This window comes from Pelobates fuscus, chromosome 5, assembly GCF_036172605.1.
Source record: "Pelobates fuscus isolate aPelFus1 chromosome 5, aPelFus1.pri, whole genome shotgun sequence".
NCBI lineage: Eukaryota > Metazoa > Chordata > Amphibia > Anura > Pelobatidae > Pelobates > Pelobates fuscus.
The window spans coordinates 290,743,453-290,769,399 of NC_086321.1; the positions used below are offsets into that span (position 1 = coordinate 290,743,453).

General features: G+C 37.9%; 1 protein-coding gene across 2 annotated transcripts in view; it reads right to left on the minus strand.

Annotated features, from left to right (window-relative positions):
* EPS15L1 (epidermal growth factor receptor pathway substrate 15 like 1) overlaps positions 1–25,947 on the minus strand; it is a 157,942-nt gene that overhangs the window by 88,197 nt on the left and 43,798 nt on the right. The window contains exons 10-17 of one of the 2 annotated variants that reach the window (XM_063455424.1): positions 25,642–25,799; positions 24,962–25,118; positions 22,269–22,331; positions 20,616–20,701; positions 11,892–11,964; positions 8,858–9,019; positions 1,199–1,396; positions 587–751 (exon numbers count right to left, since the gene is read on the minus strand). In XM_063455424.1, the coding sequence (XP_063311494.1) occupies positions 587–751; positions 1,199–1,396; positions 8,858–9,019; positions 11,892–11,964; positions 20,616–20,701; positions 22,269–22,331; positions 24,962–25,118; positions 25,642–25,799 (1,062 nt within the window). The remainder of the gene's footprint in view (positions 1–586; positions 752–1,198; positions 1,397–8,857; positions 9,020–11,891; positions 11,965–20,615; positions 20,702–22,268; positions 22,332–24,961; positions 25,119–25,641; positions 25,800–25,947) is intronic. The other variant, XM_063455425.1, reaches the window with a different exon arrangement.

Here is a 25,947-nt window from a genome sequence, read left to right on the forward strand (position 1 = left end):
CATGGCCTATGACCAGGAAAAGGAAATTACGGAGAGTTGGAATAAATTATATATATATATATACACACATAAACATATATATATATATATATATATATATATATATATATACACACAAAATAGTTACTGGTGTTATTGCCCGGTACTTGTCAGCATTAATAGACAAATTGAATTCATATAGCACTCCCAGGACTCCAAAGTATTCAAGGTAAAAAACTTCGCTTTTATTGCTCAAAAATTAAAAGAGCGACGTTTCAGTTTATAATCCAAATTTTATCAGGTGAAAGTTTAGATTACAAACTGAAACGTTGATCTTTTAATTTCTGATAAAAAAGGTAAGTTTTACATTGAATATGTTGGAGTCCTGGGAGTGCTATCTGAATACAATTTTGGGAGATATATATATATATAAATCTGTGCAAACCTGAATGGCAATTATAAGGGTGACGACAAGCAACTTCAGCTCTCTCTGAAAACCGATGCCATCCAAGGTTGTGCAGATTCATATGAATAATGCAGATGTCTACCTTGAATAGACTATACAATAAGTACCAGATACTGATCCTGAACCATTGTTGTCTCTTACCTTTGGAGCTGAAAGATCCAACTTCTCTCTGCTAGGAAAAGACTCAACCTCTGAAAAGTTATTAAGGCTGTTCCTATGGTCTCCATTTAGGGTGTCATTGTATTGCTCTATACTTTTGTTCATTTCCTCCTGGCTCTCTCGCAGTTGTGACAGTTTGCTTCGGGCCTGACAGCGGAACATAATGCAAGAGGATTACAAATCAAGAGAGCACACTTACAAATCTTGAAGGTCTAGAAATCTAGGGAGGTTGCAGGAATATGGGAGATTAAATTTTAATAGTCAAGAAAATCAGGACTAGTTCACGCCACACAGATAAAAACATGGATGCTATTTACAAACGGTAAATATAATGAGGGTCAGAGGGGGAACAGTTTAGCCAGTCTGCTAAGTGCATCTGTTCATGTCATTTACGACAAAAACTGGGCAAATCCTGAATATATGCAATGGAGTATATAATAATATTTGACAAGATGATAACAAAGGTGCATCGGTTCCTATGGGTAGTAAGGTACAAACAATTTATGTGGCTGTAGGCAACACATTTTAATATGAGAGCAAAAAGCAATGTGGCTCTTATTTGCGGTCAAATGTTCATATGCACTGCTTCTTCACCTGATTGATCTCCTCCTGGGTGGATTTGAGTGACTTTATAATTGTCTCCAGCTGAACTCTGCCAGCCTGAATACTCTGTTCCAGCTGAGTCTCCTCTTGCTGCAGCCTGTGCAACTCTGATTTGGCTCTGCTCAACTCCTCCTCCTGTGCTTGAACATCTGACTCCTGAGACTGAATCTGTATTTTCAAGGAAGAAATCTGAAAGTGAAAATAAAAGAGAAGACCGATTATAAATATGGCATCAGATTTGCCATTTGTAAACATTAAGATGCTCATACAAAAAGAATCAGTGACTAACATTTTAGAAGTGCAGAAAGATCTATATGTTGCCAATACCCGAAAGTTAAGATAATGGAGTGGAAAAGCAATTGTATTTCCCTCTATATACAATGCAAGCATATCTGAAACGTCTCTTAATTTTTTTAACTCATTCAGCTTTTATTGAATACATGTCATGTAGTAGATCTGTAGGCAATAACAGAGGACAATGAAAGAAAAAATAAAAATACAGGATTAATAAACACGTCAAGTCCAGTTCAGATAACAAGATGTAACTTAAAGGACCACTATAGGCACCCAGACCACTTCAGCTTAATGAAGTGGTCTGGGTGCCAGGTCCAGCTAGGGTTAACCCTTTTTGCTGTAAACATAGCAGTTTCAGATAAACTGCTATGTTTCAAATTTAAAAAGCAACTTAATAAATAAACGCCAGTATCCACTGGTGAATAATTTCTCAAGTTTAGATAATGAGACCGGATATGTATACCATAACCACTGTGTCACTGCCGAAATAACCGCCACCTACGGTTGAAGAGTATGAATATAGAATATCTATTGAAAATCAATAGAAGTTTGCAGGACTCTGTGGAAACGGTTGCAATATAATTACCATAGATAACAAAATAACCAAATGGTATAACAAAATGTATCAGCTGTTTGTATCTATTCTTCCCATGTAAGGGCAAGAAGGATGAAAAAAATCAGCTGAAAATAAATAATCTAGTAAAGGTTCCACAATATATGTTGACCAGTACACTTGAGGATGAAATAAATTAGGGAAAAATTGCATGTAATCCCACTGTAGTAGAAAACGAAATTCGTCAATTATACTGTGCAGCCGACAGATTGGTTAAAATATACACGGTTTTATTTAACAACACTTAACTGTCAAAGACTCACACATAAAATATAAAAGACATTAAAAGTTCATGGGAGTTCCCAGATATGGAGAGCAACTGCTGTCTGGTTAAAGTTACGAGTGTCCAAAGAGATGTAAAAATCTTTTCTCACCGGCCGGATGAAGTCAGATGTGGACCTCCTCGTGTTTGTGGACAAACTTGCTGGCAGCCGCGTGCGTTCCACTGCGGCTCCGGTTTGCGTTCCAGCTTGCTCCCCTGGGACTCAGAGTAGAATGCCGCCTTACGCGTTTCGTGATCCAGAGATCACTTCATCAGAGGATGGCATTCTCGGTTCTCTCAACTGTTAAGTACATTCTGGTCTAATTGTTTCATTGAAACAGTAACTCTTTCTTTGCTGGAGCACATTCCATTTTGGTGTCGAATTAGTACTACATAAATCCTTTAACATTCATTATACAATTATCATAGTGGCATTAGCTCTTACTCTGCTAGAGCCTATTTCATTTAAAATCAAATTTCTACTACATTAATCCTTTTATATTCGTTATAAAATCCATACATTTAAATAATTTTCATTATCGATAAAATGAATTAAATCACTTTGTACATTCAATGAGACAGGTATCAATCAGCCCATAATTACTTGTAAAAAACGACAAAAATTTAGTTCATTAAATGTTAGCATTACTTGAGCATATCCTATCATAAGTTAAAAATAATACTGTTTGGAAGATTATGCATTGAACAGCAGTTTATCTCTCTGAGTGAGAAGTAGTAAAGTACAAGAAATACAAATAAGAGATAATAAAATTGAATTGGAATCCGGAAAATAAAAATAAAGATAAAAATAAAAATAAAAATAAAAATAAAAATAAAAATAAAGATAAAAATAATAAAAATAATAAAAATAAAAAAAAAAAAAAAAAAAAAATAAAGAACGAAAAATGAAAAATAAAAATGGAAATGAGAATGAAAATGAAAATGAAAATGAAAATAAAAATAAAAATAAAAATAAAAATAAAAATAAAGATAAAGATCAAGATAAAAATGAAAATAAAAATAAAAATAAGAATAAAAATAAATAAAAATAAAAATAAAAATAAAAACAAAATAAAATAAAATAAAAGAAAAATAAATATAAATAAAAATAAAGATAAAATAAAAAACAAATAGATATAAAAATCGACTACATTGAAAGATTCTTAGAATGTAATATACTGGAAAATGTAATCTAAAAATTATTAACTCGTTAAAATTGAATAAAAATAGGGATACTTTTGACATAATAGCTAGTTCTCCTTTCGATGGTTTTCTGAAAGACATAAAAAATTCTCGTTATTGAGCCATCCTATCATAAAGGGATATAATGATACTAAAAGGTATACATATTCATATAAAAAGTGGTAAAACATATTACAAAAATGCATTCAATTCAAAATCAATATTGAGTCCTAATGGTTCCAGACTATTGAGTTTAAAGATCCATTTAGCCTCAGCTCTATCCAGGGCTTTCTCTGGATCTCCTCCTCTCCAATGTACGTTGACTTTCTCAATAGCTAAAAATTTAAGACCTTCTGGATTATTTGAATGGAAATTGGAGAAATGTCTTGAAAGGTTGTGGGTGCTTAATCCTTTCTTAATATTCCTTATATGTTCACCCAACCTTGTTTTAAATTTTCTTTTGGTCCGTCCCACATAGTGTCTTCCACAGGGGCATATCAGGAGATAGATCACACCACTCGTATTACAACTCAGGGTTGTTCTGATTTTAAAATCCTCATCTTGTTTCATGTTTTGAAATAATTTAGTTGTTGTTGCCTGAGTTGGGTTATTCTTGCAACCCAAACATTTGCCACATTTGTGGAAACCCACGTTATCTAAATTTCCATTCTTTTGTTTTATGTCCTTAAGTGTCGGGGCTAACATATTTTTCAGATTGGGTGCACGTGAGTAAATGATTCTAGGTTTTACATCTAAAGTAGTGCCTAATACACTGTCCCCCTTCAGAACTTTCCAGTGTTTGTTCAAAATGTTCTTTATTGTTCCTGCTTGGTTACTAAATTGTGTTATGAAAGCTGGGGTTTCACTGTCAATTCTCCGTGGTTCTTGCCTAGTTTCTAAGGTTGCTTGTCTCGGCAATTCCAGGGCTTTCTCCATAGCACTAGTTAATCTTCTTTCATCATATCCTTTGTTCCGGAATTGTGTTTTCATCTTTTCCATTTGGATTTTACAAACATCCAATTCTGTACAGTTGCGTCTAATACGCCTAAACTGTCCATAAGGTATATTGTCAAGCCATGTCCTTTTGTGGTGGCTGTTCGAGGGAATAAAGCTATTGCAATCAACGGGTTTGCTGAAGGTTTTGGTACAAAGCATCTCTTCTTTAACATATATCTCCAGATCCAGGAATTCAACTGAGGTTTTAGAGTGATTAAAAGAAAACTTCAAATTGTAAGGGTTAAAATTTAAATACTCCTTAAAATCTTCCAATGACGAGAGGCTTCCTTCCCAGATGAATATGCAGTCATCAATATAGCGTCGCCATAGGACCAGGCTTGCGCCGAATGGGGAATTATTCCAAATGAACTCCTCTTCCCATTTTCCCATAAAGAGATTAGCATAGCTCGGCGCAAACCTGGTTCCCATGGCGGTGCCCTCTATCTGTAGGAAAAACCTTTGTTGTGCCCAAAATGAGTTGTGACTAAGGATAAAAGCAATAGATTGGACAAGAAAGCTAATCTGATCATTTTGTAGTTCTGAGCACTTGGCAAAAGAATGTTGGATGGCCTCACACCCTTGAAGATGTTGAATCACTGTATATAAGGACGTCACATCTGCAGTGACTAGGATGTATTCCTTTTTCCATTTTATAGTTGACAGCGTATTGATTACTTGTGTTGTATCTCTCAAGTGTGACTGTAATTGGATCACCATAGGTTGGAGAAATTGATCTACATATTGGGATAGGTTTGATGTGAGTGAGTTTATTCCTGAGATAATAGGTCTCCCAGGGGGTGATGAAAGAAGATTAACTAGTGCTATGGAGAAAGCCCTGGAATTGCCGAGACAAGCAACCTTAGAAACTAGGCAAGAACCACGGAGAATTGACAGTGAAACCCCAGCTTTCATAACACAATTTAGTAACCAAGCAGGAACAATAAAGAACATTTTGAACAAACACTGGAAAGTTCTGAAGGGGGACAGTGTATTAGGCACTACTTTAGATGTAAAACCTAGAATCATTTACTCACGTGCACCCAATCTGAAAAATATGTTAGCCCCGACACTTAAGGACATAAAACAAAAGAATGGAAATTTAGATAACGTGGGTTTCCACAAATGTGGCAAATGTTTGGGTTGCAAGAATAACCCAACTCAGGCAACAACAACTAAATTATTTCAAAACATGAAACAAGATGAGGATTTTAAAATCAGAACAACCCTGAGTTGTAATACGAGTGGTGTGATCTATCTCCTGATATGCCCCTGTGGAAGACACTATGTGGGACGGACCAAAAGAAAATTTAAAACAAGGTTGGGTGAACATATAAGGAATATTAAGAAAGGATTAAGCACCCACAACCTTTCAAGACATTTCTCCAATTTCCATTCAAATAATCCAGAAGGTCTTAAATTTTTAGCTATTGAGAAAGTCAACGTACATTGGAGAGGAGGAGATCCAGAGAAAGCCCTGGATAGAGCTGAGGCTAAATGGATCTTTAAACTCAATAGTCTGGAACCATTAGGACTCAATATTGATTTTGAATTGAATGCATTTTTGTAATATGTTTTACCACTTTTTATATGAATATGTATACCTTTTAGTATCATTATATCCCTTTATGATAGGATGGCTCAATAACGAGAATTTTTTATGTCTTTCAGAAAACCATCGAAAGGAGAACTAGCTATTATGTCAAAAGTATCCCTATTTTTATTCAATTTTAACGAGTTAATAATTTTTAGATTACATTTTCCAGTATATTACATTCTAAGAATCTTTCAATGTAGTCGATTTTTATATCTATTTGTTTTTTATTTTATCTTTATTTTTATTTATATTTATTTTTCTTTTATTTTATTTTATTTTGTTTTTATTTTTATTTTTATTTTTATTTATTTTTATTCTTATTTTTATTTTTATTTTCATTTTTATCTTGATCTTTATCTTTATTTTTATTTTTATTTTTATTTTTATTTTTATTTTTATTTTCATTTTCATTTTCATTCTCATTTCCATTTTTATTTTTCATTTTTCGTTCTTTATTTTTATTTTTATTTTTATTTTTATTTTTATTATTTTTATTATTTTTATCTTTATCTTTATTTTTATTTTTATTTTTATCTTTATTTTTATTTTCCGGATTCCAATTCAATTTTATTATCTCTTATTTGTATTTCTTGTACTTTACTACTTCTCACTCAGAGAGATAAACTGCTGTTCAATGCATAATCTTCCAAACAGTATTATTTTTAACTTATGATAGGATATGCTCAAGTAATGCTAACATTTAATGAACTAAATTTTTGTCGTTTTTTACAAGTAATTATGGGCTGATTGATACCTGTCTCATTGAATGTACAAAGTGATTTAATTCATTTTATCGATAATGAAAATTATTTAAATGTATGGATTTTATAACGAATATAAAAGGATTAATGTAGTAGAAATTTGATTTTAAATGAAATAGGCTCTAGCAGAGTAAGAGCTAATGCCACTATGATAATTGTATAATGAATGTTAAAGGATTTATGTAGTACTAATTCGACACCAAAATGGAATGTGCTCCAGCAAAGAAAGAGTTACTGTTTCAATGAAACAATTAGACCAGAATGTACTTAACAGTTGAGAGAACCGAGAATGCCATCCTCTGATGAAGTGATCTCTGGATCACGAAACGCGTAAGGCGGCATTCTACTCTGAGTCCCAGGGGAGCAAGCTGGAACGCAAACCGGAGCCGCAGTGGAACGCACGCGGCTGCCAGCAAGTTTGTCCACAAACACGAGGAGGTCCACATCTGACTTCATCCGGCCGGTGAGAAAAGATTTTTACATCTCTTTGGACACTCGTAACTTTAACCAGACAGCAGTTGCTCTCCATATCTGGGAACTCCCATGAACTTTTAATGTCTTTTATATTTTATGTGTGAGTCTTTGACAGTTAAGTGTTGTTAAATAAAACCGTGTATATTTTAACCAATCTGTCGGCTGCACAGTATAATTGACGAATTTCGTTTTCTACTACAGTGGGATTACATGCAATTTTTCCCTAATTTATTTCATCCTCAAGTGTACTGGTCAACATATATTGTGGAACCTTTACTAGATTATTTATTTTCAGCTGATTTTTTTCATCCTTCTTGCCCTTACATGGGAAGAATAGATACAAACAGCTGATACATTTTGTTATACCATTTGGTTATTTTGTTATCTATGGTAATTATATTGCAACCGTTTCCACAGAGTCCTGCAAACTTCTATTGATTTTCAATAGATATTCTATATTCAAACTGCTATGTTTACCTATGGGCTAATCCAGCCTCTAGTGACTGTCTCACTGACAGCCGCTAGAGGCGCTTCATAGTGAGAAGACGCCAGCGTCCATAGGAAAGCATTGAGAATGCTTTCCTATGGACTGGCTGAATGCGCGTGCGGCTCTTGCCACGCATGCGCATTCAGCCGATGACGGCGAAAAGGAGAAGGAGAGTTACCCGCGCCGAGGGAGCCCGGCGGGGTGAAAAGGTAAGGGATTAACCTCTTCCACCCCCTAGAGCCCGACGCGAGGGGGACCTAGAGATCCTGTAGTGCCAGGAAAACGAGTATGTTTTCCTGGCTCTATAGTGGTCCTTTAAGCCCAACTTTCCATTAAAAAAAAATTATGAAACGTGATCAGTTTATAGTACCTATATAAAAAGCTAAAAAAAAAGTGTGCATTATAATTTTACCATTATTAACCAAAAGAGGATAATAAAGAATCTTGAAAAAACACTGAAAAAAAATGCTTCAGGTATTACATTATAGCAGTAAAAGAGAAAAAAAACGAATAAGGAGAAAAAAATTATCATAACATTATTAAAATACAGGAGGCTGCATAACAAAAAGCAGACTAATGAAAGTATTTAGAAAATTGGGCAGACTAGATGGGCCGAATGGTTCTTATCTGCCGTCACATTCTATGTTTCTATGTAGGCTAAACTAGTGGAGTTGTAGAAAATTTCCAACTCCACTTTAGTCACAGTTTAGCTATTTTTGCCTTAGTTTTACAATTTGGATTAACTTTGCTAATATTAGTATTTAGTGTGTAACACTGAGATCGTGTAAGATAGAAATATCAGTTGTTTGAGAAAATACAACAGTTGGCTCTCCTTTATATTCAGATGGACCAAGATTGACAGTAGGGAGAAGATCCGATGAAACAGAGCCCAGACTTTACATGGGAAAAGGGACCAACTATCTGTAACGTTCCTTTTAGTCAGTATACAAGAGTATGCATTAAGAATATATTGAGACTTCTGCTCACCATTTGTCCCTCCTCCTGACATTTCTGCCGTACATCATTTAGCATATCTTTTAGCTTAGCTTTCTGCTGGTCCATTTCATCCAGACGGTCTTGGGCATCCTGCTTCTGTGCCTCCAACTCCTGTAATGTGGAAGTCTCCCTGTCTAGATCATTTTGCAGCTCCTGAAAGCATAAGAAGCATAATCACCTAAAAAAAAAGATCTAAGGAGTTCTTATTTAATTAGAACGGTTTCTGGAAGAATTATGGAAATGTCATTTAAAGGAAACTCTGTGACCAATGCAAACTTTTTCCAAGGTTTGTGTTGATATAATGTATAACAAATAAATAGAAAATGTTGATTTTTGCATTAATAAGTTGGAAGTTGTAGCATGTTTTCTCTCACCACATCTTTTCTAATAGTTTGCTATATACTGGAAGAAAGACTTCAACTCCTAAGTCAGAAATGACACCATGCAGAAAAGACACAGAAGGCCAACTTTTCTAATGATGCCTGTAGAAATGCAGGATGAGATCTAAAACATGATGCCCTCCTGTACTCATTTGATGGGAATTCTGTAAAAATTATAGAAACATGTTTTCTCGGAATTACGGTTCCCTAAGCATACTTTTCCCAAGGTATGACTTCATAAATGTAGATGACACAACAGAAAATGTTAAAGGGAAAAAAAAAGAACAATGGGATATACACATTTGAGAATTAACTGGATTAAAGAGGAACTGTTATATAAGATGCATGGACAACCTGCTCACCAAGTTATTTTTGCTATTTTTACCAACATTTTCATAAGGTTTTTTTTTCTTTTTTTTATTGACATGTACAGGCACAACCAAAGCATACCATGCAAATTAACTTAACTCCGACATGCGGAATTCAATAGGTGGTCAAGCACAACCAAAGCATCATGGGGAGTCAAAGTCTCCCTGAATACAAAATGCAGTTTTTTGTTTTTTTCTTTATTTACTTAAAGAAACGTGATAGATCCACTTTAAAGAATAGTTCCACTTTAAATGAATAATCCAGTCACTATAACCAATACAACTCACTTAGCCACAGTTTGATCAGCTGACACTCTCAAACAATGATCTACGCACTGTATTGTAGGACTTAGCACAGTACAGCAAACATAAAGAACAGTGGAACAATGCCCTGTCAGAATTTATTTTCTTTTGTATGAAATGAGAAACTTATAAAGAAAGCATTTTAAAACAAACTACGTATGTATGCATATTTGCATGAAATTTCCACATACTGAAGAATCAATGCAACATCTGCAAAAAATAAGTACGTTAAGAATTGAAAAAAATAAAATAATTTTTCTATGCCAAAATTCTACATATCATTCTTTATATTGTGCAATCAGTGCTGTAGAAATGATCATTTGCCATATGAAATTACAAAACTTCCAAATTAAAAGTTTGCAGTTGCGCCCTTCCTGTTTTTAACATAAAAATTTCCTCCCACCACTGCAGGAAAGTTGCACTTTTAAAGGGGATCTGTCACTTTATTACATTAAGGATCCAAATCTGGATTATCCTTTTGATTTAAGATAACCCCAATCACATGCAGACAAATCAAAATAGAATTTAAAGGGGTACTCCAAGAATCATAACAACTACAGAGTTGATGGTGCTATCCCACAGTAAGAGGTCAACAATTTTAGTGTGGTTTGACAAGTTACTTGAGCCCTGCCGGCCCCTACACCCATAAAACAGTATGACATCTTAAGGTGGAACAGTGCCTGGGCACTGGTGGGATAATACCCACTGCAGTGTAGCAGTTTGTTCTTTTAAGAGAAGATCGTAAACTTTATACAAATACAAATATTTTATTTGTATTAAATGACTACTGCCATTTAATTTGATTCACATCTACCAAGGTCTTAAAGCAAAGGAGGAGCTGTGTGGTTTAATTAAATTCCTTCCCTGTACTGTACACATCATTTAATGCTTCATGCTATTGTCTAAAATTAATATCAAAAATTGACACTGAATTTTAAATAATACTTATTTATAATATAAATGATCACTATAGGGTTAGGAACACAAACATATATTCCTGACCCTATAGTGTTAACACCACCATCTAGCCCCCCTTGGCCCCTCGTGCCTCCATAAATATAGTACAAATCTTACTGTATTCAAGCTTGAAGCTGAACTCTGCATGCTGTTAGACTCAGAAAAACAAACAGTATGCTGACATCATCAGAGGTGGTAGCCTGATCCAATCACAATGCTTCCCCAGAGCCAGCATGATTCAAACACAGCCCTGGCCAATCAGCATCTCCTCATGGAGATGAATTGAATCAATGAATCTCTATGAGGTGAGTTCAGTTTCTGCATGCAGAGGGAGGAGACACTTAATGTTTGGATAAATTTTAGGCAGCCATGACCCAGGAAGGATCTCTAACAGCCATTTGAGGAGTGGCCAGTGAAGTTATCACTAGGCTGTAATGTAAACACTGCTTTTTCTCTGAAAATACAGTGTTTACAGCAAAAAGCCTGAAGGTAATGATTCTACTCACCAGAACAAATTTAATAAGCTGTAGTTGTTCTGGTGACTATAGTGTCCCTATAAGTATTATAATAAATATTTAATATAAATATTAGTAATAATGGAAATTTTGGAAGCATTGCACCTCTACGTTTTACCTTGTGCATTTTGCTTTTGTTGTTCACACAGATGTGAGTAACTGGCAAATTAAAAAAAAAAAAAAAAAAAAAAGGCATTTAAAGCTATGAACTATCAGGCAGATCGACCTACAGTCGAAGGTCTTCTGCCAGGAAAGAATAAGTAGAACTGTCCAGTTGGTTTGTAATATTTGCTCCTATGGCAAAATGATATTTTACAACCTTAAGAAGGATTATTCATCCCTGAAGAAATTTTGCAATCGTTATGAGAAACCAATGCAGGATCTTCCGACTAAGCAATGGTAGCAAAACCAGAGTACATTGATTTTGAAGGCTATTCATGTCTGATAAAGCTCTGCTTATTTGAAGATTAAATTGGGTATAGGCAAATTACAAAATGAGTACCTGTACTTCTGTTGTTTTTTGTCTTATGGCCTCTTCTTTGTCTCTGATGTCTTGTTCAAGTGCATATTTTTCCCTGCAGGAGACAAGTTACACATTATGCATTATTCAGCTGTGGTAAGCAGATTCAGATAGTAGAAATAAAACCACTAACACTCAAAATCTGCCCATTAAAAGAAGCACATGCATTTCTCATAAAATAACAGAGGATAAAATAAATAAGTGGGTGAATGCATAGGTGTATCCAGAAACCTGAATAATAGAACATTTTGTTATATTTTTTAGCAGGAAAATCTATGATGAGGGTCAATGACCAACAGTAGGCATATACATTATAAAAGTATTTGTGAATGATTTGAGGTGTAGAGGACAGACCAAACCACAAGTACAGTAACTTTTACAAAACAACAAATGTGGCAACAGTTACATGTCAGCACCAATATATTAAATTAGTTTAAAAATTAAAAAAACTAACTTGAACAATGAATTCCATCATTACTTTAACTGGACACCTACTTCTAAACAAATGTGTGGACATCACACTGCCCAGAAAAAATAAATAAAAAAAAATAAAAAAAGAAGGTCCCATCTATCAACATAAGATTTCTAAGTGGTTCAGAAGGAGATTAAAGGAACTCTACAGCACCCTAACCACTATACACAACCACAATCTTTTCATCCACTGATAACGCTCTTCAGTCCAAGCAGTTACAGCAACTGTCTGCCCATTAAATCGTTATACACTGGGTAGGAAATATCACTACACAAATAAAACCCTTGAACAAAATACATATTGGCTGCAGATGAAGTATTTATATTGAAAGAAATATCAAGTGATGTTGCCAATTTTATGGCAAGACAGGAGGCTTCATATTTGCTTATCTTTCTTTACTGAAACTCCCAGCAGCAAAGAAACAGTTAACAGCAGTGTAAAAAAGTTTAACCAATCAGAGTGCATCACAGCAATATAAACTGTCATCAGGCTCCTCCCAATTCCTCTTTCTTTGCTGCTTAGCCTCCCAGGTGAGTCTATTCTAATTATACTCCTATTTATGCTCAATTTTTATATATATTTATATGAGTATATTGCTTTAATATTATATATATTTATTCATTTACTTATTCTAGTATTTTTCTCAGCCTTTCTGTGCTTTTACACTCTGCTTAGGTGACATGGGCTGACTCCCCAGTCAACCTATAAACACAATTGCCTCTCTTATTTTTTCTACCATACTTGTATTCTTATACTGTCTGTTTAACTGACACACTTTCCCCGCAGCGCCCGGCATTTTGCCGGTCCGCTCCGCTCAGTTTTTTCCCTCACACACTTCGTGTGTTGCTTTGCGTCTCCATAGAGACGCTTCCCGCCCTTTTCTTTCCGCGGCCATTTCTATTTACCTTTTCCCGGGCTTCCTCTCAGCGCCATCTTGCGGAAATTTTATGCGCGGCGGTTCACTCGCATTTCAGCTCCCACTGCAGAACACGACCCAGCTGTTCGGTAAGTACTTTTTATCCCTTAAAGCCCCAGACCTTTTTATTTTAAATCATTAGGATACATACTCAAAATTTCCCTTTTTCTTGACAGGTTTTTTCAACTTAAAAAATCCTTGCTTGATACTGAGGGTGACCCCCTCAAGCCTTTATTCAGAGGGTGACCCCCTCTAGCCTTCCTTCAAGGGTGACCCCCTTTTTTCTGCCTCTATACAGGGTAATCCCTATTTGATGACACAGGCACATACCTGTTATTTGATTTTGGACATTTCATTGTCCTTCCTCTCTGGGTGAACCCCATTGATATATTGTGGATGAACCCCACTGTTACAAAAATTACTTTCTGTATAAGTCCACCGCCTCATTGTAATTAGTTTGTCTGCATACCAAAATTAAAAATAATTAAAAATAATAAAAATGTATAAAAAAAAAAAAAAAAATTTAAACTATATATATATATTGTATATTATATTATTCTCTTTGTGGTGACCCCACTGTTATTGACATTATGTCTGATGTGCCAGAACCAGCAGTTTCTGCCGAACTTAAGGCTTGGCTATTCAATGCCATCACTGAATCTATTCCTAAAGCTTTAGCGGCTTTCAGCGAGCAGACAATACCAGCCCCTACGGCGGCCATTACCCAACTCTCAGATTCCGAAGATTCTCACACTTCGGAACATGAAGGAGCCCCTCGCAAACGCCCTTGGAAGGGCGATAGCGCCACCGCCGGTAAAGGCAAAGCGCCCGCTAAACACCCTAAAGTGCCCTATTCAAAACCCAAACATGATAAATTTGACGCATTTGAGGGTTCTACCTCTGATTTTAACCTCCAAGTATTAGACGAATACTACGCAGAACACTCTGATACTGAGGCTCCGCCTCATAAGACATTCCGAGACCTTTATCCATCCGATTCTGCAACTAATGAACCCCTCATACCTCTAGAGGAACTCCAATCGGAGTCTGACCCCATAGATACCTTATTTGACACCTCTGGACGCCCTCTATTTGACCCCAGGTGCATTAAGCACCCTAGATCGGCCGAATGGACACCCCCAGACCACATTGCCAAATACTGTAGAATGTGGCTCCGTCGGCCTTTAGAAAAAGAGGTGAGAGCCAAATTAAGGGCTGAATGCCCACGCCCCACCATCCCAGACAAGGTGGCCAATACACCAGAATTCGACCCCTTCCTTGTGACCTTTCTAACCAAGTCAGGGAAAGACCCCCGTAAAGGTCTAGAACAGGGTCTTAAAACTGCTCAAGACAAGTTGATGGATGTGGCGGGCCCGCTCACACAAATCTTCATTATTGCAGACGAGGCTTTATCAGGTGGCACATTTGACGCACATATGGTGCGAGAGTGGGCACAAAGGGCCTTATGCCTTTTAGGCAATGCCAATGTGGCAATATCAACAGAGCGGCGGAAAGCCGTCCTTTATAAAATTGATGCTAAACTTGCCGAACTAGGCACCAAAGAACTTGGTCCAGAAGCTCAAGGCATGTTATTTGGAGACAAGTTCATAAAAGAACTAAGTAAACACGTCTCTGTTTTTACAACACTGACAAAGGCACAATCCTCTATTCGCAAGGTATTTCGCTCTCAGCGTTTTTCTGGAAGAGCTGGTCGCTATAGAGGCCGAGCGACTGGCAGAGCCGCCTTCACAGGCTACAGGCCTCGACCTTCAGACACCTGGAATTCGGGCAATACCCGATTCCAACACAGACAATTTTTTCCCTCTCGCGGAGCAATCCGAGGACGTGGATCCGCTTCCCTACGCGGTCGCTCTGCTACAGGTAATGGACCTTCCTTATTCTCTTATTCCTATTGCAGGCCGGTTAACCCTTTTTTCCCAACAGTGGTCTCAACTAACTCAGGATCCTTGGATCCTTCAAACGGTGTCCGGGTTCCACCTGGATTTTTCAGTCGAACCAATTCAAAATTCCCTTCCTACCCCAATAAAAATGTCTTTGCTAGACGAGTCGACTCTACGGAGCGAACTCAACGATCTATGCACCAAAGGTGCGATTGAAAGAGTTGTGGGCCCACAGGTCTTCGTAAGCAACATGTTTCTGGTAAAGAAAAAATCAGGGGGTCTACGACCAGTCATCAACCTGAAAGATCTGAACAATTTCATCGTATACCGTCACTTCAAAATGGAAGGGATCCATTTATTGAGAGACCTACTCTCCGAGGGAGATTGGTTCTCTCGCTTCGACCTAAAGGATGCATACCTCACGGTGCCGGTAACACCAGCACACCGCTGCCTCCTTCAGTTTCGTTGGGAACAGACACTATGGCAGTTCACCTGCCTCCCCTTCGGCCTATCTTCCGCACCCTGGTGCTTTACCAAACTAATGAAACCAGTGATGGCCTTACTGCGGTCTCAAGGAATCCGCTCCATAATCTATCTGGACGATATCCTTCTCATGGCACAGGACCAGGAAACCCTCCTCCATCATACAAACATGACCTCCGCCCTATTGCAGAATCTTGGCTTCGTGATCAATCACCAGAAATCATCTCTAACACCGTCCCAGACGATACAATTCCTGGGATTCCAGATAGACTCCGTTCAAGCAGTCCTTCAACTTCCGGCACCCAGAATAAAATCCATAAAAAGAGACATTCGGAAGTTACTGATATCACCACACCTTCGCCTACGGGATCTAGCCCGCACCATCGGCTTGCTCTCCGCCTCAATACAGGCTATATTCCCTGCCCCACTGCACTACCGGGCACTGCAACGATTAAAGACCCAATACCTACACCAGTCGACATCTTACGACCAACAGATCACACTCACGGACGAGGTCCGGCTCGAGCTCCATTGGTGGCTACAACATATGGATGCCTGGAATGGAAGAGCCATTTTCGGATCCCAACCAGACTTCATCCTGGAATCAGATGCAAGTTTGCTCGGATGGGGCGCAACCTGCTCGGAAACCTCTACAGGAGGACTCTGGTCCCACTCAGAACGCGCACTTCACATCAACTGCCTCGAACTGATTGCAGGCTCATTTGCAATCCGCAGCTTCGCCAAAGATGTCTACAACTGTTCAGTTGTGCTGAAGATGGACAACGTGTCCGCAGTCCGCTACGTGAATCATCTAGGAGGTTCCAAATCAAAGATGCTCTCAGACCTGACCAAGGAATTATATCAGTTCTGCCTAGACAGGAATATCTCCCTGCGAGCGGAATATCTGCCGGGAACAGACAACCTCGTCGCAGACTGGTTCTCCCGCCACTGGAGGGACTCCAGCGATTGGCAACTGAATCCACAAATATTTCAGCATCTCCAGATTTGCCGGGGACCATTCAACCTGGACCTCTTTGCATCTCGCCTCAACAGGCAGACGGACGCTTTTTACAGCTGGTTACCGGACCCAGCGTGCCTTGCAGTCGATGCCTTCCTACAGAAGTGGCCGATGTCAGGGGCATATGCGTTCCCTCCATTCTCCATGATTCCACGCACGCTACAACTTCTCAGAACTCAAGGTGTCAAGATAACTCTAGTGACCCCGCTATGGCGGGCCCAACCATGGTACCCTTACCTACTGGAAATGTCAGTGGACTTTCCCCTGCTGCTACCCTGCACCCACAACCTCCTCAGAGACTCGATAGGCAACTTTCACCCATTGGCGATCCAAGACCATCTCCAACTAGTGGCTTGGACCATTTCAGGGGATCGTGGAATGTCTCAGGCCTTTCGACAACTGCTCAGGGACTCCTTTGGGACTCATGGGCCCCAGGAACCAGACGCTCTTACATCTCTGCATGGCGCCTATGGAGTTGCTGGTGCTTGGAAAGGAACCTTGATCCCTTTTCAACACCTATAATTAATATTATTAACTTCCTGTCGTCTCTATTCGACCAGGGTAAATCCTACCGGACCATTACCGTGTTTCGGTCTGCTATTTCTGCAGCGCACGTTCCTATAGAAGGCTCTTCGGTGGGCAAACATCCGTCTGTCTGCAGACTTTTGCGGGGCATCCGCATCGCTAGACCCCCGAATCCCAAATAAATCAATTCTGGGACGTTGCCGTCATGCTCACGTTCTTGGAAGCTTGGCCGGACAACGAAGCGCTTTCCCTACGCCAATTATCAGCCAAATTAGCTCTCCTCCTCTGCTTGGTCTCCTTCCGAAGAGTTTCCGACATCAGGGCTTTCGACTTTCACGCCCTCGATTTCACACCAGAGGGGGTACACTTTCACATCACTAGACGCACTAAGACCAACTCATCTACCGTGAGCTACCCTTACTTCTCGGAGAGACCACTCCTATGCGTAGCCCGGTGCATAAGACACTATATCGCTCGCACTACCCTTCTCAGAGCACCTACCGGGCCCCTCCTGGTATCCTATGTACGGCCTCACAACCAGTTTCGTGCCCTACCATTGCACGCTGGATTAAATGGCTCCTAGCCCTGGCTGGCATTGATGCATCTTTCGGGGCTCACTCGGTTAGAGGCGCGGCCGCCTCTTCAGCACTCTTAGCTGGAGGTTCCTTAGCGGAAATTCTATCCTCCGCTGATTGGTCTAGAGAATCCACCTTCCGTACCTTTTATTTTAGACACTCTCCTCATGTTTCTCTGTCCTTGCTATCTGTGCGTTAAAATAGCAAATATGAAGCCTCCTGTCTTGCCATAAAATTCGGGATTATTCTAGCTCCTAGTGACCGAATAATCTAAATTTTATTAAAGACAGGAGGCGAATATTTTCCCACCCTAGTTTTCTCTTCCCACCCTTCTAGGTAAGTATCCTGTACTACCTCCAATTTCTAACTATGACTTACATCCTCTCTTTCGCTAACCTAGACTCATTAGGTCGTTATTATTATAACCCGTTTTTTATATTATATTTAGTTCATTAAATTCTAGATGGTCATTTACTGTTATACCACTCTGTTATTACCATAGTTAGAGCTTGCACTAAATTGGAAGTCAGTTCACTGCATTTATTTGGTTTTCTTTTGCCAAAGAGACCATACTTTCACGATGTTTCTCCTTCCTCCTAGTGTGAAGATCGCTTGCCTTCTGCCTTGACTCTACCTGCGGGTTGATCACTACCTTCATCCTTAAAGATACCTTCACCGTTACCTGTTCATCGTTTTAATGACTACTTTTACATGGTTGACTCTACAACTGATCGGCTACATCAAGAAAGAGGAATTGGGAGGAGCCTGATGACAGTTTATATTGCTGTGATGCACTCTGATTGGTTAAACTTTTTTACACTGCTGTTAACTGTTTCTTTGCTGCTGGGAGTTTCAGTAAAGAAAGATAAGCAAATATTCGCCTCCTGTCTTTAATAAAATTTAGATTATTCGGTCACTAGGAGCTAGAATAATCCCGAATTCATTGCTGGGCATTAAAATGAGACCATGATAATTTGAAGAGCTCTCTGCAGCAATCTTTGCATGCTGCAAAGAGCTCATTATTCACTGTGGGACCCCATTTGATTGAGGGGAGCACAATGTATCAAACGAAACGATAGTGTCATGGTACCAGTAGTGAAATAGCACCTGTAGCCTCATTGATGGAACTATAGCGCTAGGTGTCCTTACATCCCATGTAAGGACACATGCATCCCATTTCATCCCATTTCAATGGTCCCATGTTTACCATAATACCAGGTGCAGTCTAATATATTTAAGGGAACACAATACAGATATCAAATCTTTTTTTAAGACTTACTTGCACAGGCCCCTCCTGGCATCATGTATCTGTCAACTATATGTAGTCTGTTCTGAATATTGTGTTATATATCACCACTGTATCACAGTAAAGTTTGCAAAATATGCTGGTGCTATTAAAAAAAAATATATGTGCTAATAGCAATAATAAATAGACCCTGCTGTAAGTAACCTGTAAGTAACCTATTATAATATCTTTGTTGAAGCTTTTAGCTCATGAATGCCAATAATGCCATCTAGTGGTCATTTTGAGTGATTACAATCTGTAGTTTATTATATACGGTATGCACAATGTTAAAAGAACACACTATTGCATTTATTTATTTTAAGTTTAGTATGCACACCCCCCTTTTACCATTTATTTTTGTTCTGCATGTTTCCTTTGCCATTCTGTGAAAAAACAGCTTCCAAAAGCTGCATGACTGAGCTCTGCAGCTTTTGCAAGCCCTCTGCTTTATCCTCGATCAAGACTTTCAACTCTGTACCAGGGAACTCACCAATTATTCAGAAGCCTCTATGGTGGAGCCACGAGCATGCACGAAATTGCAGTCTACCAATGCTCCTCAATTAACACAGCTCATTGAGAAGAAGGGAATGCTGGCACGCTCTAGCCCAGTGTGCCTGTTACTACCATTAGTTCTGTGGAGCTTATGTAAGTAGGAAATCTAACAGCCAGTTAGCCGTTTCTGCCTCCAGTTATAAAAGTGTTGATTTTTATTGAAGACATTTTTTTTTTTTTTTTTTTTTTAAAGACAAGACTTCACACACACACAGCACGTGCCTGGAGTTTTCCTTTAATACAAAAGGGATGTCCGTATATTCACACTATACATTGATTTAGGGCAGTTACTATGAGAATCTTTTTCTGTGGTTTGTGGTTTTCAGTTATATAGAACCACCAGGATTCCATAGATTCAGCCTGATCAAGAAGCATTACATAAACCTTCTGTATATAAACATATATCATGATCAATAATCCAAGCTCTAAGCATTGGGCCAGCAACATCAATTGTATTTGATTCACAGCTTAAAGTAGAATGGTGATTTAGAAACTACAGGATGCTGTTGACTGTAAACAATGACCTATAATAATGAACTGATCAAACTAGTGGGATATGTACAGATCAAACTAGATGAGTTTTTTTTTGTCACTGGTGCACATTGAGACAATAAGGTTGTCACTGGTGCAAAGTGATTAAGTCTTTGAGCGAACTTAGTACAATATCAACCTAATATAGGTATGATACATGCACTTTTAAAGGTTTAAATCAGAAAAAGACAAATATATGTATGTGTAGCATTAATATGAAGCTAGTGTTTAGTGATAGTGTATGTTGAGGAAATGTAAGAGTTATTGTGTAGCACAACACATAATGCTAATTTTTTTTCATTTTATTTCCCTTTTTTCACATACCTACACAACAAGAGCCTTCTACCAATAAACAGTCACACACCTGTGTCTAGTATAATTAGTAAATGCTGTGCTTCAGAGAAATGCAAATCACCCAGTGTGATTTTAACAGAAGTCTCCCACTCACCTCTGTAACTGGGCAATTTCTTGGCTTATTTCATCCAGTTCTCTCACTCCTGTAAATTCCCCAGATCCAACCGAGCTGGAACTATCCTGAGAGAGGTATGCATTAGAAGGTTAACCGTGGAAAAACAGATCAAGTTACCCTCTCAAATAAATTGCCAATTAAATGCAGTATATTCCTTGGATTCACTGTGTAAAAATAACAGTCACATTTCAAGGCTACAGTACTTCCTATATAAAATGGGAATAATTGAATAACTAACAGGAAATGGCATTTACTTTTTTCTGTAACCCTTAAAATGCTACAAAATTATCCACAGCTTTACATTTATATTATATATATACATAGGGCATCAATCTTGCACTAGAGGTAGAGACACTGATTGTAGGATCAATGCATGAATGCCAAGATCTCTGGGAGCAAGCTGTAGGTCTATGGAAGAAGCAATGTTACTACAGACAGTGGCACAAGAGAAAGGACTTTGTTGGGACATTTGCAAATGACAGTCTAAGACACTTTCCAGTATTTCTGAAGCTCACATTAAAAAATGTTCTTGCAGTGAAGAACTGCATCTTTGTCTTGACTGTACTGTATTTCATGGGGCAACACTGTAGTAGAAACATTATTTCTATAGCAATGACTACCCAAAAGCCTGATGATGTTCTGGGTTGAGTGTAAAAAAAAAAAAAAAAAAAATTGCAATAAGTGTCAGAAACGCATGCTTGTGTTCATACGGCATTCTTTCTTTCCAATGTCATGCCCATGCTTACGGGTCAGTAGCTGTTAGATGAATTTACATGGCATGTTTTCAATGTGTCGGAACAGTCAGGTGAACAATATAGGTTACACAATTCTATACGATTGTTTTTTGTTTTTTTTTATTTAAAGCATTGGGTTTTGGCTCACGCTCAGTTAGCTATCAGCTTCAGCAAGAGACATTTTGCTGTAAAATTACAATGTCCTCCATCTTTAACGTAAATACCTTAAGCAGCTCTCAGTACCTATCAGGTCTGGGTGGCAACAATGATGAATTATATGATTAAATATTTTAAAGACATGCATTCATTGTTTAAAGCAAGCTTGTCAGAATTACAAAGCCATGGTATGATGGCTTTCATGGCAGATTACTTGTTTAGACAAAATTTTCCATTACACTTTATTCGGGCACGACATGTTTTATTGCTTAAAACAAAAATGAAAAGCACTTAAAACTAGAAAATCATATCATGTCATAAATATAACATATTAACTAAATAATATAGTTTGTGATTTTGCATTGGAGTGCTGCACACCTTTTATCCATAGCACTGCCTAAAACATATATTCTATGGCCACAGTAACGGCCAAGTAAATACTTACCAGACGTAACTGCAGAAGGACATTTTGGCTGGGAATTGTTAAAAGCAAGTAAAACTGTTGAAATTGGCTAGTTGCATTTGAAATGAGGTATTGCTCAATTTTAATATTAAAACAAAAAAACATTAATAGTTACACACTCTTAACCCTTCAACCAGTCAGAATGTACTTAAAGTTGCAACACAAAATACACTAAAATTATCATCATGCCAGAAGACAGCATGCATGGATGCAGGAACATTCTGCATGCCAAAGGTGAGGTATGAGAATGAGGAGCATCGTTTACAGGAGTTTACTCACACGGCGCATTTCTGTTAAGCTGGCCATTTCATTTCCTACTGGGGTCATGTAACCCGAGAGGGTCTGGAGGAGAGGAGAAATCCGGGCAGAAAAGAAGCCACAGACTGAACATGTAATAAAAATAATGCAAGTCGAAAGCCAGTGCTACTGCAAATGGTTGTCTGGGCTAAAATGTCTAGCATGGCAACAGGTAGTTAGTATCTGGTATGATATAACAGGAGACAAAGGGTTTCAGTCTCTAAACAGTGAATTGTAGTGAATAGAAAGCCAAATTGCAATATTTAGGCTAAAATAGGTTAAGTACTAATACTTTTACGTAGTAACAGTTGGGATGGAGATTATTTTTCCAATTATTTTGACCCATTTATTACCTTTTGCAATTTGGTTTTCCATGCACAATTTGGTCACTGAATGATTTCAGTCACAACTTGTTAAGTTAAATACAAGACATTAAACACTTACAGGAACACTTTAGTGTCAGGAACACAAAGCACATATTCTGACACTACAGTGGTGAAATCACTGTTAAGGTAGCCAGCCCCCTTTGCCTCACTTTGAAAAGGTGTATTACTTATACTTTTCAGTGCCACGCAGGTCTTGCCACGGTTGGCCCTACCTCCATAGCTGATATTCACAAACGTGATGTCTCAGCCAATCCAATGCTATCCCAAAGGAATGCATTGGGTTGCTATTATGCATGTGCTGCAAAAAGCCGAACTGTGTCAATCAGCATCTCCACATAGAGACTAATTGAATCAATGCATCTTTATAAGGAACATTTAGCACCTCCATGAAGAGCGTGGAGATGCTGAATGCCAGCACAGGAAGCACCTCTAGTGGCCGTCTGAGTGATTGCCACGAGAGGTGTTACTAGTCTGTTATGCAAACATTGCCTTTTCTCTTAGCCTGCAGGGACAGACTATATACACCAAAACAACTACATTAAGTTGTGGTTGTTCTGTTGACTATAGTGTCACTTTAACAATCAATCATTCTCCAAACAAGTGTCATTAGCAACCGACTTATTTAGCAAAGCATAAACAAAATGTTACTCGATACAATTGATAAAATAAGATGAAATGTTACTTGGCAATGTCTGATTAAGAAACTCTGGTTACATTTTGTTATTGATACACAGTTTTCTGATGAAGAGACCAATACTACAAGGTACTAAATCAGGGAAAACTTTGCATTTATTTTTTACTATTAATACAGTATCAGTAACACATATGAAATCTGGCATATAATATACGTGACCCCAGGGCAGGGGTTTAAATATTAAGCTGATGGTTTAAGTCCTTGCACATTTAAGTAAACTATTCCATATGTGCACGTTTTTATGTAGCTGTCTTTTCCATATGTTAAAAATATGCCTAATCTCATACTCTGGATCTTTAACGCCACTATCCTAAAGTTTTGGCTTCCGTCCTACACGCATTCATTGTGGAGATGCTTTAGACAATCACCGTCTCAGGTAAGCCCTCCATTCTCCAGACCTCACTCAAGAGGCAGCGGGAAGCAGCGTGCATACACACGTCAAGTCATATATTCTGGATCTTAGAATGCAAACTCTTGCCGAATGAAGAACTTATACCAGAAAATCAATTATTTTGACACTGGAATTAGGGCTGAAGAAAACCATTCACCATTACTACAATTTATATTTGTTCATATTCCACCCAAAACACTACGGTGCAACCATATTCAGGAACTTACAGTACACATTTCACAAACCAAATTAGAAATGCTGCACTGAACTTTCCTCCTCTTTTGATATTGAACCACTAAAACACAAAAGTGGTTATGCTCATGTTGCATTGTATTATAGATTATGTATTATATAGCGTGTGTTTTAAATAAATGTAAAAAAATAAATAAAAGAATAGCAATCAAGTGAAACATTGAAGGTAACTGTGTTAATAGGGGCTTCCATGTGTGCTCCATTACACTTATAGTTGTATTTACTAAAGTGAGAATTCAGGTCAGGTGAAAATAGTCAAACTGGTAAAAAGTCTCTAAGTCAACCGTGTTTTCATTTCAGCTAGTCTTGCCTTAAAATCTGAAATTCCATTCAAATTCACACTTTAGTAACCCTGCTACCTTTTCAGAACACTGTGAACAAACTGTTCACTGATCAGCCCATGGTTTTAAAGAATATAGTCCATATTCACAAATAGAGATACTGTGGTAATCCCAGTTAATACAATTAGATCAATAAACAGGAAATCAATGTTTCATCAAAACATCAGGAACAATGAAGACAAAGCCTTCAAAACTTAATGCTCAAACTAAAAGGAGACAACGGTAAACGGCAGTGGTATTATGGAATTGAGGTGTGTCAGTAGTATGTTAAGAGCTCAAAATAAGTCTGGTCTGTACAGGAACATGGCATAAAGAAGTTACTCAAAAGGATAACCTGCAAAAATTTAGAGTTTGCAGCGATTCAGCTGCACTTTGGAAAAAGGTTTTATAAAATCAAGATGAAAAAACAGAGCTTTTTAGACAACTCACAACAATGTTTTACAAAACTAATAAGCAATATAAACTGGCATTAGAAAAAGACACGTCATCACAGCAACTGGAAGGACATGGTTTACACCTTGATCTAATACCATCATTCTAGTACTATGTATTATCTCTTAAAAAATAAGTTGCTTAACACATATTAAAATGCTTAAAAAAATATTTTATACCTGTACTGGAGTATTCCTTTCTGCTGGGGGTATCATGTCAGGGGACAAGACTTGTGGTGGGTCAATCCCTTTACTGACTTTCTGCTGAATGAGATACATTGCCAGAGCGAACTGGTCCTTGCTCAGTTTTCCCATTTGCCTGGTGTCAGCCAGAGACCTGTGACAAATAAATGAATATGTATAGCTGTTCTGCTCTACAGTAACAGCTTATTTTATACAAAGTCAATAAACTACACAATGTGCAATGTTAAGGCAAGGACCTTTCAATATGGATTCATCACTTATTTATTTTGATGGGTTATAGAAACGTGTCCCTCTTCACTTTAAGCAAAATACTGCTTGACCAATCTTGGGATTCCCACAGATTTCTATGGGAGAATTACCATGCATTCTATTCACTTCAACAATCAACACTGCAAGAATGTTTATGAGAAAGCCACAGCTCTATCAATAGGTACTGTGGTCACAGCCAAAGCAAAAGGATGAACATGAATGGTTAGAGGGTATCAGGTGACCTATACTTGGTGAAATAATGAGCTTTCCTAAACTTCAGCTGTAAGTCACTATTGCAATCAGACATCACATGTAGAAGCTATAGGACTATTACATAAACACTATTCCTTCAAACTCTCCCATACCGTAATAGGATGGAATGGGTCAGTACATGGAATCTCACTCACCATATGTGCGCTAAGAGATTCTGATGTAGGCCAGACTGCATAAAGATGTCTTTTACTTCCAGTCCACTCACATATCCATCCATATCCAAGTCTGTCTGTAAGAAGATGTCATCGTAACGCATCTTTTCCGTTAGAGGAACCACCCAATTTGCTGTTGGCTTTACAAAGAGAAAATATATATTCATGTCAATTTCCTTGACACCATTTTAGCTTTGTTTTTAGATTTCCCTGAATGGGAAAGCTTTTGTTAACATAAAATACATATGGTAACATATTGCACCTGGAATTGACAATGTTTCCTTGGCA